Consider the following 17,732-nt stretch of genomic DNA (forward strand, 5'->3'; position numbering starts at 1 on the left):
TAATTTCAGTTCAACAGTACTTTGAATAGCCGGAAATCCACTTTGACTACTATGTATACGAAGTACGTATATAAAAATGGTACTCCTGCCTTAGTGGCGTATATGTTAACTATCAACTAGTAAATAAAGGACGGAGAGAGTAGATTATAAACTGTGCTTTGGTCCATTCTAATAATCTTTCATGAAAATCCCAATAAAGTTATGTAATTATGTGAATACAGGAAGAATTCAAAGTATAATCTTCAAAAGACATAAAGACTTATTATTGAATGAATAAGGGCCTATTCTCATACGTTGAAATTCAGTTCAGTTCAGCTCCTAATTTCCTTCTCTTATAAAATATTCGGTTCAGTTCAGCTCAGTTCAGTTCAGTTTAGTTCAGTTCAGTTTAGATGAGTTCAGTCAATGAGAACAGACCCTAAGTAAAGTAATGGGAAATTAGAAATGAATTAAAGTATGTGGGAAGATATTGGTGAGCATAAAATGGGCTTAAAGAAGCCCGGTAGCACGGTACCACAGAAGAAGCTAGATGGTCCATCCTATACATAATACGAGCTGAGTAGCAACAATTTAAGACAACGACCAGATATATATCTGAACAACATCAACAATTAATTCATGCACTACAGTCTAATGGAAATCACTTTATTATTTCATTCACTTGATGGGTTACATACTGTGGTCCTGGTATACAACTTCATTAAGCTACAATTTTCAATACAAACTTACAAAAGTTTTCAACTTCCTGATAAATAATAAAACATTATTGAATTTTTTTTTTATTTTTTTATTTTTTTTAACATGATAAGCCTGTATATGTGTATAGGTCACTCCTTTTCTCTTGTCTCAGTAACCCTCCAATTGTTTCATTTAGGGCTACAGTTCTTTTTAAGTGATGTAGTTGAAACCACTCCCCCTCCCCTGGTGTAAAAGAACCATAAAGACAGTGATGTAGATGAGATTCGATTCCTTGAGTAAAACCTAGTACATCTCAACAAATTTCTTGCAACAATCATTCACCTTCTAAGTTGAGTGGTGGAGGTCATCTGGCTATAGGGAAAAAATGACAGTAGCTTCATTACTCAATCTTCCAGCCTGTTGGGAACTGATGTTATTAATTTGGTCCACCATATTCATGCTTACAATTCATCATGTTGTGACAATATTATTAATATGAAAAGACATATTTCGACAAATATTATGATCATGATTTGATCAATCTAAAACTATAATGAATTAAAGAAGGCGATGGAACCACTTGATCACGGCATACTAAAGCATCGGAGATTGGGTAGCTAAAGGCATTACATATGCCTCAACTTTGAGTAGTACATAGCTAGCTTTTCACCAATCTAGCATACGCTTACATTCTCACATTATATTGCCCTAAAATGATGATGTTATACACAATTTTCTAATCTAGCTTTATTGCCACAAGTTTAAATCTATATGACAATTAGTCCCACCTTCATCCATTTCATCCCAATTCACCCCTCTTTTTAAAGAAGGCGGTGTAAGAAGCATACCGGCAGCCATGCTATCAATGAAAGCCGGCATATTAAATATTGCTTCTTCATCGATAAACAATGACTCTTCGGAATCAAAGTTCATTGAACTTTCTCCCATTTCTTCACTCTTATTACCTTCAGAAGGTGAGGAAGATCCAAGATCAGACCTAGTGGCTTGTAAAGCCGCAAGCCTAATGTCCCGAGCTGAGCTAGACTTAGCTCGAGGAACAAGCCAAGCCGAGTCAGGGAAGTTGAGAGCAGCTTTGTCACCTCTTAGAGCTAGGGCTGCAACGTCGTGTGCCCTAGCTGCAAGTTCTGCCGTAGGGTAAGTCCCTAACCATATCCTACTTTTCTTGGTAGGCTCACGTACTTCACACACCCATTTTCCTCCATCTCTCTTGCGAACCCCACGAAAAATAGGGTGGCGCGTCTCTTTGAATTTTTTCCTTCCTGTCTTCCGCTTATGGGAAGGACATGCAGCTTCACCACTCAGTAAAGTACCGAGTGGTGGAGCTGATTGGATACTAGGCGAGTCCGAGGATGTTGTATCATCGGACTCGCCACCACCACTTGATGGAGGTGAGTATGGTACTTGGGATGATATTTGTGGGTTCATAGCTTAGCTAGGTTTGAAATGTGAGGATGATATTGGGTTATGGAACTACTTCATGGGTCAAAAAAATGGAAATATATGTATGATTTTAATTTAGGTAGCATGTATGATTTGGCACGTCACACATCACACGTGACGAAATAAAGAATGTTATGGAGCACGTGAAAAAAATGGGATTGTGGGGCACCAAAATAAAATAAAAAAAAACAACGTGCTAAATAGATAACGGCGGGACATGAAGGACGGTATTGTTAAGGCGAAAAGATAGAAATAGCTGAAGATTGATGTTGTAGGCCACCAAATTATTGACGCCGTTTGTTTGCTTTGATTTTTGTCCCCCGCTATAGAAACTAAAGTTCTCTAGTGCTAGTATAATTGTAAATTGTTGTTGAAGCTCTAGTCTCATAAAATATCACATGCGAATATGTTACATAGTGTTTTAGATTGATAAGAAATTAGATGATTATTTAAATCAAAAAACCAATGGACTTATCGTCTATGTCATACCCCTGTTTAAAATAAAAGTACTCCCTTCGTGTTTTAATAAGTGTTACAATTTAATCGGTTTTAGGCAAATTAATAATAAGAAGTGAGTAGGGTGCTTGGAGTATTAAATAATTATAAAAGAAGAATAAGGTTAATAGTTTATTGAAAAGTGATAAATATGATAGGAAGGAAGTAGAGAGATATATAATATTAAAATGTAGTTTTTGTCAAAAAGGAAGTGTAACACTTATTAAAACACGGCCGCATTTGGTAAGTGTAACACTTATTAAAACACGGAGGGAGTATTTTTTTATATGTCGCATTTATCAATATACAATTTTAACTACTGATATACAATATTTATATTTATATGCATCTTTAAAAAAATTAAAAAAAAAAAAAAACCACGAATATACAGTAACATTCATGATAAAAAAAATTAAATACATTTATTACTATATCAACACGTTGTCAAAGTTAGTATATATATTGAATAAATCAAAAGTAATAAAATGATACACTTTTTTGGAGTAGCAGAGGTATGATTTTATTTTTATACTCCCTACGTCCCCAAATGATAGTCCCTTATGGCATATTTTTAGTCCCAAATTGATAGTCCCATTTGCTTTTTTCAAGTACCATTAATATCAATTTTTTTATCAAAATTCTCTCCAATTGCAACAATATTTGTGCAAATTTAACTTTTCAATGTAAATTTTGTTTTTCAATGTACTTTTATTACTTTCTCTCTCTACTATTTTACATACCCAATGTAAATTTATATTTCCAATGTAATTTTAATACTTTTATTTAAGTTTCTTAATTCCCGTGATTTTTGCCCATAAGGGACTATCATTTGGGGACGGAGGGAGTACATAATTTCTTTAATCATCTGAAATGGACCCTATCCTCCCGATGGGTGCAGCTTAGGCTTGTACAGGAATAATAACATGCTATGATTGGTATCAAAGTCATGACCATAAGACCTATAATTTGACTCGTAGTATACAACAAAGTTGTGAAAATAAATTGGTCCCCCAATCCCCACTGAATGATGAAGTAGTTTCATCATTAAAAATAAAAAAGGTCATAATTATACCTCGTCTAAAGTAAGTGATCGAGAAGATACATAAATCTTTATATGTGGTTAGTTACACCGTATGATTTGTCATCATGGGAGTTATTTCGTTAGTATATTAGGGGTTACTTGGTTAATGTTATCAGGGTTATTTCATCAAAGTTAAAGGGGCTACAGTTTATGACCAACTGCACAAAAGACTGAAAGATATAAGTTTATGTTTCAAAAATATATATATATATAAGTTAATCTTTCTCCTTAATTTTATAATAATTACAATATTTTTTTTTTAGTCCAAGCAGACGAATCCTACTATCCTAGATCCAAGTTGGGCTAGGATAGTAGGATTCGTCTGCTTGGACTAAAAAAAGGAGTCACAAGCTTTAATCGAGCAGTGTTGCAGGTTGAGCTAGATTGCTCATAGACAGAATATCGGGGCTTGTGACAGGTTGGAAACAGATTTATGATGGTTCACACTTCGTAAATCATGTTCGAGGATTACAAGAGTTACAAATATATCTTACCACAACAACAAAAGCTATTTATGGTAAATAACTAAATACCAGTTATACCACTCTAAAAGTATGTGGTGATAATTGGTATGGTGAACTCGTGAGACGTGATGCACGAAATAATAATTTTTTTTATCCAACCTCAAATACAAGTAGCTTTTTAAGTTGGATGTGAATCATGTGATAGAGACTTTTATTCCAAAAACCTAAACGAGTTTTTATGTATAAATAGTTGTTGATAAGACTTGGCAAGAATAACAAAAACATTTTATTTTAAACAATGTTTTATGCAATTCATAGTCATTTAAGATACCATCGTTGACTAGCTTGACAACTTAATATCACCGCCCATTAGCTTCCTCAATTCAATTAAAAAAAATGGATGCATTGTTAAAATTGTTAACAACTTACATGAGGTTTGTTTGTACCATTTTATATCTTCAACTAGCTTTCCATTAACAATTTAAGACTACACTATTCAAAACTCCATTCTAATGGTATCATAAGCAATGAAGATGACGGTTTCCCGACATCTTAATAAAACCTTGAGATGCCAAGTTGGTAATGTAAACAACTTAATTTTGAAATAGCCACATAACTAAACCAACCTTCATTTTGTGTCTTTTATTGTTTTTTCACTTCCAATGCAACATACTTAATTCTAAAATACCAACATAACTAAACCAACCTCATTCACGAGACTAAATAAACATATTGATAGGTCTCTTATGATTTTAAATCCATCTGCTTCATTTTGAGAAAATTTCCCAGAATGTGTCATTTGAAAAGGCATTTGGTCGTCTGAAGGATCATCTACATCCTTGCCCCAACACTCACCCTAAGTACACGTACTGATTTTATTTACACAGGATCTGCCTTACCATTGGCCTCCTTCAAAAAATTCTAACACTAGCCAAATAAGTATGTAATACTTGCAAAAAATTCTAACACTAGCCAAATAAGTATGTAATACTTAACATTGCGACTAGTAACATGAAGAAAAAAAATCAATCAAGCAGTCACTACTTAGATGACCAACTGTACCTTATACGGGCAACTAAGGCAACTAGGCAAGCATGAGGCTCGGGAGATCAATATGAGATACTTCTAGTGCAACACGCAAGTTAAAACCCAAATTTGTAATATCAATGCAAATGAGTCTTATACAAGAATAGGTGTAAATGTGTAACTAGTGCGTATGCAACATACATAACATGAGCAACAGCTACACATAAATGACTACTCCCTCCTGATGTATTCAGCACTCTATAATACACAAGAAGAACAAGGGATTCATGTAAGAATCACATATTAACTTAGACAACATCAAAGACCACCTCTCACAAACAGCTCCTTTCCACACAGACCACACCCCAATCTCCAAAATAAAAATTTAAGAAAGACAACAAAGTATGGTTTTAGCGTCATTACACTTGTGATGCATCTGAACTTACACAGTCACCCCCCGGAAGCTGTAAAGAGACGGTAAAGAAAGAACCTTGACGCTTCTTTAGATTTGCCATCCGTTTCCTATGTCCACGCCCTTGATTATGTTGTTCCCACTCATGTGCACCACGAAGGATCTTGTCACATGCCTACAAAAATGGAGCAAGAGAGAAAATACGTCATATTCTATGAAATTAGCCACCTATCATGCAGACATGGAAATAGAAAAGCAAAAGCAAGGAAACAAGAAAATGCAATTTTCAAATAACTATGAAATGTGAAAATGCAAAAGCAAAAATGATGTATCAATACTTCTGTCCAGAAACCTAAAATTTTTCATTATTATCAACAAAAACATACATCAAGAAAGGAATTAGGGCTAATTTATGAAATTACTTTTTTTATAAAAATTTATGGGGTGAGAACTGAGAACAGAAACACAATCCTCAAGAGTTTCTGTGCATCAAAGATAGTAGCTTCATCACAAGTGTAATATCTATACAAGGTTAATTGTACCTTGCACGTGTACTGAGTCCATAGATCTCTCTCATTGAGTTTTTGTACGAAGTGGTCAATATCATCTGAAGCTGAGGTCACATCAGAATTGAGGAAAGAGCTTATTACTTCTGCAGCTGGTTCAATCACTTGGGAAATCCATGTATCCTCTGAATTTCCTGAAAAATCAGTGTTTCATATACTTAAAAAATATTAAAAAATCAATTTAAACAGACCAGCAGAACTCTGAAGATGAAATATTTGTCCATCAACGTCAGAAACAGAAAAACTCCAAAAGGATTACCAAGTAAAGAATCGGTAGAATCAACAAAATGTATGTTCCATCCAAATAATGTCTGCAATCGATTTATCCTCCTCTTCTGCAAAAATAACAAAAATGACCAACAATTAAATCCCTTACTGTACAGTGTACATGATTACGAGGATCTGAAAATTGAATCCATGAAAAGAGAATCATACAAGTTAATCTTATCTTTTCCTGGAAAAGAAGACTAACTTTTGTTTTTAAAGTAATAATGCATATCCTCAAATATACCACACTAATTGATTGATTCACTGGGCATTTGATACTTTTGAATTTTGATAGAGGCAAATTGTGTAAAGAGAAAAAAAAAAAATTGTAAATTGTAACATGATTATGCTTAATATGTGTCAGAACTGAATATACACTTTATATTGGGGCAAAGAGTGCATCATAGCAATCCCTGGTAAGGTCTTTCCCCCGACTCAGTAAAGTGAAAGTGACTATGTGAAGCTAAATAAGGACATTTGTGGAGGACGGAAATTAATGAGTTTATGTGAAAATATCAAAGCATCCCTTCCTTTTTAAAACGATGGTGAGCCCGGAAATTTTGAAGTGCACAAGTATAGCACACTTGCAATTGTGGGTTCACATCAATCACAAAAATAGAAAAGTAAAAAAAATGGCGGGAGACAAAAAGCTTACTTGCCGACGAACAAGTCTTCTGGTGTTTTGTTTTAGTTTGGAAATGGCTTCTTCCAATAGGCGCCTATCTGGGGTATCAGAAGAGGAACTTGAAACTTCCATCAAATCTTGTTTGAGAGATATATCAGTATAATTCGGTGAATCTGTATCCTGGAAAGAATTGTTCCGCTCCTTGCTCACTTCAGAAATTTTAGCACAAAGAAAATCCTCAAATTCCCTTACTCCGATAGCCTGTCGTAGACCTCGTGTATAATCTGTATTCAGGTTGTAAATGTCATAAACTTCACTAAGCAAACCAGCTCCAATCATCCGATCAACTCTCTGGTCCACAAATCGGTCTAGTACAGGAAGAGATGCGTCAACACAAACAAAACAGCAGTTGTATCTTGAATTACAACCAAGACGGCCCCATTTCTGTCTGCCACATAAAAGTGAAGCAATTTTTAAGCAATAGATCCAAGATTTGAGTTTACTAACACAACTCACTCTTCCAGCTCCTTGGCTGACCACAAAAACTGAAACTTACACTAAAAGATGCATAAAAACTATGCCATGCCATGAAAGAGAATTTCATTTTAAAATATAGTTAGCAATCTATCTTCTAATGTTTTCTCAGTACAGGCCCTATTTGCTTATAAAATTATAGCAAGCAGTCAAAAAAGGCTGAACAGCATGCAAAAACAGGCATTGGATACAAGATGGATTGTAGTCTACCTAATCAAGCCAAGTTCCAATATAACAAAGTCAATTCTAAAGCAGTCCTTTCATATCTTAAAGAATACAAACCTCTGTCATTTCTCCCTGAAAGAGTTGGCTAGGGAGGATTTCAGAATGAGTGAACAACTCTATATAATGCCTAATCTGCAAAATATACGACAAATTCACCACAAATCAATAATTGTTATTCAGCAGAAACATCAGACCATAAAAGTCAAGCACTGTTAACAGAAAAGATTGATAGGCAGCAGGCATGATTTCAACCAATTATATTTTTTTAGGGATGAATATTGAGTTAAATCACCAAATATATTATGCAGTTCACAGCCGATATTCTGATCCATTTCAGCCATGAGCCAATGGCCCAACAGTATTATACTCAGTTTCAGCCTTAAACTGCATCAAATTCACTTTATTGATCAACTTCAAGAAATTTCTAAGATTATCATCTTATTACTGAATATTAGTCAAATACTCAAATGATGTTCCAGAAGCATTGCAAGGGGTATCTTAGCAAAAAAAGATGTTCCAGAAGCATTGCAAAGGGGTATCTTAGCAAAATATCTTTATTGTTACCGATATCTTTAACCCCCTTCCCTAACTCCAAATAATTCAAAATGATGGACACAGAACGTGAGATTAATGATATTACTTTTCGATGGTCATTTGGATGAATTCTGTTAGCTGCCACAGGATCCAGGTCTCTAAGGCGGTCATAACTGTAATCACAACTGCCTTGCTCAACAAGTTCACATTTTCGCAGATTAGCAACATCTACAAAAGAACAGTTTAGATTACAATCATCGCCTGTGACAAGAAGATCCAAATTATTGTGAAATGTGTTTAATTGCTATGAAGATTCAAGATATATGCTTTTAAAAGAAAACAATAGGTGTAGATAAGAAGATAAGCAGACTTTCTTCTATCAAATGATAACCTTTATGTTTACCTGAATCCTCCCTTAAACAAGAATCACTTATTTCTTCAACGGAATCATCAAGCAGGAAAGAACTCACAAGAGCCTGCATGCAACACAGATTAAGTAGCATCATTAGGTACAATAGGCCATAACAGGTACATAAGAACCAGAATGAAACGGCTAGATATATTCTTCCTCCATTCTTTATTTTATTTGACACGTTTCTTTTATCACATTTTCCAACGCACAAGTTCAACGAATAATATCACTGGTTATGAATATGTAAATTTATTTTTTTTAAAAATGGGTATTATGAAAATATTCATTGAGACGATTCTAACAAGATTTCACATGACTATATTTTATCATAACTACAAGTCACAAAAGATAGTCAAAGAAGAGTTTTAACATAGTGTCAAAAGTCTAAATGTGTCAAGTAAAAAAAATGAAATAAGCATAGAATTAGAGCATTTTTTTTATCTCCAATGTACAGTCAACTAGGATATCAGATTAATGAGAGCTTATGCAAAGAAAACATAATACTCCATGCTTGAGGAATGAGGATATATATAATTAAAAAAAATTGCCCAAATAAATTTTATGTAAAAAATACAGCTACATAGCTTGAAAGCTTATAAGGCCAAAATGAACCCAAGATCATACCTGTATATAGAAGTTAGTGCCGCCAACTATAACGGGCAAATGATTGCGAGATATTATATCCTTGATGATCTGAAAATCCAATGTAGGTTGTTACACATAGCAACATAAATTGCTTCTGTACTATAATAATGGATGAATGACAGTAAATCTATATGCTAATACAATATTGACAGCAAGAAATCATACCAAAAAAAAAAAAAAAAACTGCAATTCCATAATACACTTCTTCCAATCACAAATTGCAAATATACAACTAATTTTTCCCAGAAGTTTATCACATAAAACAGTTGCAACATAAGAAACCAGATGCAGGTCAAAGGAAAAGATTAGTAAAATCACCCCCAGTTCCTCACCCCATCCTTTCTCTTGACTTCTTGACACTTGACATCTATAATACCAAAGTCCCACATCAATAGATTACAAGGAAAGTGATTGATTTATATAAAATACTTCCACCAAAACAATGAGACACTCCACTTTTCAATGTAAGTGCTTTGAGTGAGAGGGGTTTAGTATGCTTCGGTAAGCCTAGTCTTGGGAATAGGGATAGGTGATCTTTAATAAATTTTCCTAAGGTGTGTTCAAGTATGGACAAAGTGGACTAGCATATACTGGGATGTTACCCTCCCCCCACCTCGAACCCTACCCCCAAAATGGCCCTAAGGCTCCCAACACATACAGAAGAAGGAAAAAAAAGGTTTAAAACGCCTCTGCGTCTACTTATTTACAGCAGAAGCAAAATGGACATATTTTCATCTATAAGACTATAAGAGGAAAAATGTTGGCATGTTTATCAACAACTAGTCTTCTAATTGTTCATTACATGAATTCAACAACAATGCCTGGCAAAAAAGGGGAAACAAACCACTCCCTCAGGCCAGGCCGGGGTAGTTCAAATTACACTATCAACGTGACTATCCATTACCATCAGGAAATCACCCTTTCTAAATTAGAAGCTTAACGCATAATAAATAATAATGCATACTTAATCACTATTAGCCAGATAAAGATTTCATAAAACCAGAATTCAAATCAGACCCAAATTAGCAGCAACAAAAATTAACAAACAAAAAAGGTGCAAAATTTTACAGGAATAGCAGCATCTCGGAAATCTTTTGCAGTGAATTCCACATTAGGGCTGATTGTTCCCAGAAGATGGTGTGGCACACCTGCAACACAAAACCCCAAATTCAGAAAAACAAGAGAGAGAAACTAGAGAGAGAAATTAGAGAGAGAAAGAGAAAGATTTTACCTTTCTGCTCAGAGAGAGTGACTTTGTTGGTGAGAACATCCAAGCTATGGTAGACTTGCATAGAATCAGCATTGATGATCTCAACTGGGAAATGGGTTGCTAAATCAATGGCTAATTTTGATTTTCCGGACCCAGTTGGACCCATAATCACCACTATTTTGGGTTTAGTTTCTCCTCCGCCATTGTTAGGGTTTTGGAGCTCCATTTTTTCGGCATCCACCAAATTGTTTGATGTGGATTACGGAGTAATGTTTAGTTATTGATGATCCTTCATACCAAGTTGTTGTGTTTGTTTAGGGATGGGTTGGGTTCGGGTCTAGGTGAGATTTAATTTTAATTTTAATTTTAAATTTTAAATTTTATTCGTCAAAAAGGGAAATTTATTCACAAGGTATCGTGCTAATTAAATCCTAACAATGGCGGAGGGTAATTTAATTATCAACTGAGAGGATAATTAAAGTATTCAAAATAATCATGAGAAATAGAAAAGATTTATTAGACAAAATATTGTTTAAATAATTTGAAATTAAGTAATTGTCATTAACTGCTCAATTTGTTGTTTGATTTGCTTCTCAATAAATACATCAATATAGACATATAGTTGTTGAAATGTACAAGAAAAGAGTGGATATATAGACATATAGTATTATGTGATCAATTTGTCATGGAACTGGTTACAAACCTTCCACGGAGCTGCTAGAAACATATATTGTTTCCTTTCATTATAAGGAGTAATATTTTTATGCCGCTATTAATTAATAGTGGGACGCCTTTATGAAGGCATGCATATTGCTTTAGCTACTAGTGATTTTGTGATTTACATATTGAATTGACGAAATACAACTTGGTTTTTCATGGGTATCCTTTGTGCCTTAGTGGTTCATTCATTTGGTCATTTATCCGAAATTGATTGAATAATTCAAACATTAATTATTGGCATAATGTATATTGAAAATACTACGTAGTATATAGTTGTATGAAGTATGATTACATACTTTGGCAAATTGTTAGGGCCGGGGCAATTAGCATATAATTTATCTTACTTATTACATTTTTTATATAAACAATCTATTTACTCTACGATATTCATCATTCTTTTTTTTTTTTTGATGCAATGATTTTAATCATTCTTAATAACGGTAACTTATACATTTTTACTATTTCTTACACACAAATACACAATACACAAAGATAGCCTTGTAGCCCTTGTTAGCCATTTCAAGATGAGTGTTTAGCCCTTACACACAGTACACAAAGATAGCCTTGTTCCAATGGTACCCAATTTGAATAAATTAAAAGACAGATTCTTGATTAAATTAAAAGACAGATTCTTGATTATATTGATCGATCTATAGAGATAAGTGAAACACAAAGCGCGACAAATAATTGAGGAGTGTGTTATATTTCTGTTTAGCATAATGATCTTAATCAACTAGAGCAAATACACAACACAAACATGTCACAATACACAAAATTTGTACACAAAATTTGTACACAAATCTGAAAACTTTCTCAAGTATTATAGATGTATAATACACATATTATTCACATTTGAACACAACAATTTCCAGATGGAGCAAGTCCTCTAAAATGTCCAGCTAACAATATGAATTCTGTAACCCAAAAAATATTAAAATACACAAAATCAAACAAATCAATTCTAGTGAACCACGCCAAAATAAAAAATAATAAAAAAGTGCTAATAATCAGGTAGTTAATGATACTGAATTAGAATTATAAAAATAAATCAATGAAGCGATTCAATATGCTTGCTGAGCTCCTCCAGCTTCTTGAACCTCAGATTCTCACTTTCACTCACCAACTGCAAATTATAAACACACATATATAATTATTTATAAATTATTAAAATTTGTGATTAAGTAAATATTGAAACCAATTATGGATGAAAGTTGTGATTACTTTTGTTACCTCCATTAGTTTGGCAACAAGTTGAGATTTTTCCTTGCTTTTCTCATTGAAGGATTCAAGAGCTTCTTTGTATTCTCGTTCCTATTAAATTCAAATTCAAATCAGTATACCAAAAAGAGGATGGACTACTATAAAACTTTCCTTGAAACAATAATCTAGTCAAAACCTACCACTACTTCTAGCTAGTCTTTTACGCAACAATCTCTAAAGATACTCTCGCCTATGATGAGATGACAAAAGAAGTTGTTGAACCTAATTAATCTTAGGTCGAGGTTGTTTTTGATTGACCCTTAAACCGAACATACGACAAACGTATATTTAATGTGGATTACTTCGCAAATACTAAAAAAAGCAAAGACCATTCAACTAACTACTATCTTCGTTAAATATTATGTGCAATTTTAGAATATTATATATTTTAAATAATACCCCAAAAGTAGTATTTTAAATCCATTAAACGATGTTAATCATTAAAAAAAATTATAAAAAAAAAAAAAAAGAAGAAAGAAAGAAAGATGTGAGAATGAAGTATACCTTCTTCTGGCATGTAAATCCAAGAGGCCTTAGCTCTTTGTTGATAGTATCAATCCTCTTTCGAACATATGCAACTTCCTTCCTCTTTGGATCTTCTAATGCTTCAAGCTCCTATAATTTTATATACAGCCTTACAAATTTAATTTTTTTTTTTTTTTTGACACATACAAATTTAATTATTCATGGTACTATTATAGCAAAAAAATATGATTTAATTTCAAAGTTAAATGAAACGAACCCTCTTAAATTAAAGAGGTAAAAAGGGCACGGCTTAGAAACTTGAAAAAGCATAGGTACACCTTAGAAACTCGAATACCTTAAGGGTATAGCTTAGAAAAACCCAAAAATAAAATATACCTCACGAATCTCAGCTAGACGCTTAGTTTCCTCTTCAACACGGCCTAAATGAGCCTGAACACGTTCCTTAACCTCCATCTTCTTCTTCTCGATCTCTTCTTCCTTGGCTCGAAAAGCCGATAACACAGATTTCGACATCTCTTCATCCTTGTCTTCCATGTTAGGACTTCCCATGAAACTCATAGTACCCGAATTCTTAGTCTTCATTCCTTGTTGTTGTTGCTGCTCCCAAATCTGTTTTGGTGTTGTCATTATTTCCAATAAACCAAATCACCTGATCTTCAAAATATATAGCAGCTCTTTTTTTTGGTTTTATAACAGCACTTAGCTTAGCTTCTTTCTTTATTTTCCTGTTACACAGTTTGCTTATTGGATTCTCATCAAGTTTGGCTTTTAAGGCAATGAACCAACTTATGAAATCAAATTAAACTATAGTATATACAAATATCTTTTTTAAAAGTGTATACTATAATGTATCATGTTATCATGTATAATATAATATAATAGAAATTAACATGAAATGACTAAACTGCCTATGTTGTTACTATATGATTTAAAAAAACGAAAGTAGTGAAAGTAAGAAATTCCTGACCTTTTCCTAAGGGACAGTTTGTAGCCTGAAGGTCCCAATAAACTTCCTTTATATTCTTATTTCAAAAAAGAAAGATCATCTCTTAAATTGATCCAAGTAAATGAGTTGTAGTAAAGTTTTAATACACCTCACTTAATATCTATATATGGGTCTAAACGTTGGTCATGGACCATTTTGGTAGGATTGCTATTTTCTTAAGTTGGTACATTGGCAAATTCATCTAACAACATAATTTGTTCCAATGTACATTTTATCCACACTTTTTAGTACATAAATTTTACTTTTATGAATTTTGGTATTTACACTCCATTACTTTTATCCTTTAAAAGAAAAATTCATAATTGTAGGCCAATAATTAAATGCTTGTGAAATATTTTGCAACTATTGAACGAAATCTCAGTCCTATACTAAAGCCCGAGACATGCAAGATGCCGAGATGGTAATTTAAGTTGAACTGATTTAAGTAAATAGATGAGAAGTCGCTAATAACTAACACATAAGATTGATGGGCTACTCTATCTTTTACCAATTGGTTTTAAGATGGAACCTTGTTGAGTTAATATTCTCCAATGCCACTTGAGCTCAATTCAGTGAAGTATATCAAAATATAACTAAGGTCCGATATTAAGTCCATCTCGACCATCTAAACGACATCCATCAACTCACACTTAATTAGTCCGCTCTAAACAATGACTCATTGTAACTCATCTACACAATCTACTCTTATATGAAACTTATCCTTTTCCCATAAACCCAAGAGCTCATACAGTATAATATTATTTTATAAGGTCCAACCATATTTATTTCTGACATGCCCTTTTCTTATAAATTGAATATAGAACAATAATATATATATGAGAGAAATTAAAGCATATAGTAGTATATGAAAGAGTGACAGTAAATCTTTCTGTTATCTTGAAAGAGGGGTGCTTGAAGTAGAAGATTGCTTGAGGATTGGACAGTAAAGGGTCACCTACATACAATCCTGTTACTATAAACATTTAAACAAACAAACAAAAAAGGGTAAAGGGCATAAAATGGAAAATTATTTAAAGCCTTAAGGACCAAGACAGGGTAGGAGAGAAGTTGCCTTGCCTTTTACAGGTATGATTGCTCTCCAGCTTCTTGTGCCTGTCACATATTGACATGTGAAACTACCTTAGCTTCATGAGTTGTGAATCTTGTTTTCTATATTTCATATGAACAATCTTACTTTGTCGATCTGTTGATTTTAATATGTTACTTTTGTGACTTTATATGATGGCATACTTATGCAATATATCTCTTCGTGTCTAGGGTTTAACTCATGGTTCATGGTTGTGATCAAAACTAACGTAGACTTAAAGGTTCTTACTTTGTCTTGGCCGAGAAAACTTTCTTCGTTTTGACTCAAGGGAAATTCCCTAGACCTTTTAGAGAGTTATTTCATTGTATAACTTTAAATCTGCAATTATCTTGGCTGAAATTCTATCAAGCAAGGCTTTTTTTACTTTATGTAGCTCCTCAGTTGTCCAGAATTAATAGTCACATTGATAGTGTAATTTGAACTAATAATGTGAAAAACAAATGATTTAGATAAAAGGAGTATATATATATTTCAAATCATGAAAGATTAGTAATATTATTTAGCTTATCCAAATCATCCATCATTCTTCTAACTAACTCTCCTTATTATTAGAACTAAACAATAGAAAGAGCCCCTACAAGGCTACAAGTGGATCTGTTGCTGCTAGAAATTCAAAGTTTCCAATGTAATACTATGTTCAAATTCACTGATTTATAATGCAAAGTAATCATTAAATGTAGCCCCTTTTGTGTACAAATACTTAGCTCTCTATCATAGCTTAAACTGTTTTTCAAAAAAGTTTTGACATTGATTGGGTGGAGATATATAAGAGATCATAAAAAAAAAGAGGAGGCAATAATTTGTTTTGTCCCAAAGATGACAGCAAATTATCAGTAATTATTAAGGAATCCAAAATCTTAAATTCCTGAATTTAAATGACAAAGATTCAATTGACAGGTGTTTCTGATTGTACTGTAGTTATTTTAAACTTTGAATTAAGGCTCTAAATCATGTTCTTTTTGCACAAATTTGTTGAGTAACAACTTTTTAATGTTATCTTTGCTTTTGTTGTGCTTTGTGGCCATGACTTTTATTTTGAAAAAAAGTAGTGGTAGGCCACTGAATTGCAAGAGACAGAGTAGTTAGAATCATAGAGTAACTGTCTCTGCCTTTTTGGAACTTTTCTCAATTTTTGTTTTGGTTTGCAATTGCTGGTTGCTAATGCTGGCTTTGCATTTGCATCGGGCTGTAGTACACTAGATCTATATTCATGCGATATATGCTTTATATTTTGAAAATATGTACAACAACTCATACTCCGTATAATAGTATTCGTAGTATTTTAATTAGATTGATATCAATCATCTCAAAACTTGATTTATAAATAAAAAATATTCACTTTACCTTGTTTTTACTACTTTTAGATTATGATAAGAAATGTTCATTTAATACAAGCTCAAGATTTGTATAGAAAGCCAGGCGATGAGAAGTTGAGAATGCAAACTTAACGAAAATTAAGCTACACCTACAAGACTACAACTCTATCAAACGACAAACATGAATTGTATGATATAGAATCATATACTCCGTATCTAGTTCAATTGTTATTTAACAACTATCATTAACATAATAATCATTATTCACAGTATGGGAGGGTGCCTTATGAATTGGAGAAAGTAGCAACTTTCGTAGATTTATCAAGCTTCAAGCATAACAACATTGTAAATGTAGCAATCTTGGGCATGGCATGTTCATAAAGTTGATACCATGACATTGAAAAATAAGGAAAAGAGATGAAATATGGCCGAATGATATTAGCTTGGTATGCCAGTGGTGTCCTTACAAGTTACTACAACTTACCTCCCTCAGCCAAAGAATATTTATTGTTCTTTGATCCTCATTTGGTACAATGCATAAAGTTTGCAACAAGTATACCAAGTATGAAACAAAACCTTACTTCCATCAAAATGATAAGAATAAGTTTTTAACAATTACTTCGTACTTATTAGGTCTAAAACACATTTCATTGTTCTTATTTTCTTCAACTTACAAAAGTTTTGGATGAAACCATCTCATACTAGTTCTAAATTTTCCAATATATTTTGAGAAATTATAAAATTTCTTTGTATTGTCAAATCCTACCCATAACGTCTTTAAAATTTTGCCTCTTCCTTTTAAGCATTATTCTTGACAATTAAACAATATTTGTACATTTTAAGTAAGATTACATATGCCATTATGAATCATTACTACTTGGATGTCGAGGGCTTTATAACGTTTTTCAAACTTGCCAGTGTAACTCAGCTACAATAATAGATGTCTTTTACAGTTTTACAAATGAGTTATTTTATAATTTCATGTTACCAATTAATATTAGAATGTTCTTACTCTATAGTTTATATACGACTAATAATACAAGTATATATAATTCTATATAAATTATATTGCACCCATATGGAACTCCGCCTATAAGTGCCACTTTGTGGTATTCGCCGCCAATGAATGTCACTTCGTGGCATTTATTGCTAGTCTTAAGCCTAAATAAAGAAGGAGAGTTGCGGCAATCTGTTGCGACTATCATAAAATTTCTGCAGCAAT

General features: G+C 33.1%; 3 protein-coding genes across 6 annotated transcripts; all 3 read right to left on the bottom strand.

Annotated features, from left to right (window-relative positions):
- Positions 1-1,425: 1,425 nt before the first annotated feature.
- LOC145618437 (dehydration-responsive element-binding protein 1F-like) lies at positions 1,426-2,124 on the bottom strand. Its single transcript, XM_081673207.1, has one exon. The coding sequence runs from the start codon at positions 2,122-2,124 to the stop codon at positions 1,426-1,428; it is 699 nt and encodes a 232-aa protein (XP_081529333.1).
- A 3,228-nt stretch (positions 2,125-5,352) lies between these two features.
- Positions 5,353-10,936, bottom strand: LOC145617737 (tRNA dimethylallyltransferase 2-like). Its single transcript, XM_081672490.1, has 10 exons — positions 10,657-10,936; positions 10,494-10,573; positions 9,405-9,473; positions 8,772-8,844; positions 8,475-8,596; positions 7,892-7,966; positions 7,106-7,519; positions 6,443-6,518; positions 6,160-6,317; positions 5,353-5,792 (listed from the first exon to the last, which is right to left on the bottom strand). Exons 1-10 carry the CDS (start codon positions 10,859-10,861, stop codon positions 5,625-5,627), a joined length of 1,440 nt encoding a protein of 479 aa, XP_081528616.1. The 5' UTR covers positions 10,862-10,936; the 3' UTR covers positions 5,353-5,624.
- A 1,211-nt stretch (positions 10,937-12,147) lies between these two features.
- LOC145617594 (uncharacterized) lies at positions 12,148-14,175 on the bottom strand. Of its 4 annotated transcripts, none has more exons than XM_081672308.1 (5): positions 14,069-14,175; positions 13,477-13,826; positions 13,120-13,230; positions 12,586-12,666; positions 12,148-12,478 (listed from the first exon to the last, which is right to left on the bottom strand). In XM_081672308.1, the coding sequence occupies exons 2-5, from the start codon at positions 13,726-13,728 to the stop codon at positions 12,404-12,406; spliced, it is 519 nt and encodes a 172-aa protein (XP_081528434.1). In that variant the 5' UTR covers positions 13,729-13,826; positions 14,069-14,175; the 3' UTR covers positions 12,148-12,403. The 4 variants fall into 4 exon arrangements, with proteins under 4 accessions (XP_081528434.1, XP_081528432.1, XP_081528435.1 ...); XM_081672306.1 differs by having other exon boundaries at positions 12,577-12,666; XM_081672309.1 differs by having other exon boundaries at positions 12,577-12,666; positions 13,477-13,710; positions 14,069-14,170.
- Between the last annotated feature and the right edge of the window lie 3,557 nt (positions 14,176-17,732).

Source organism: Chenopodium album, chromosome 26, assembly GCF_948465745.1.
Source record: "Chenopodium album chromosome 26, dcCheAlbu1.1, whole genome shotgun sequence".
Lineage (NCBI taxonomy): Eukaryota > Viridiplantae > Streptophyta > Magnoliopsida > Caryophyllales > Amaranthaceae > Chenopodium > Chenopodium album.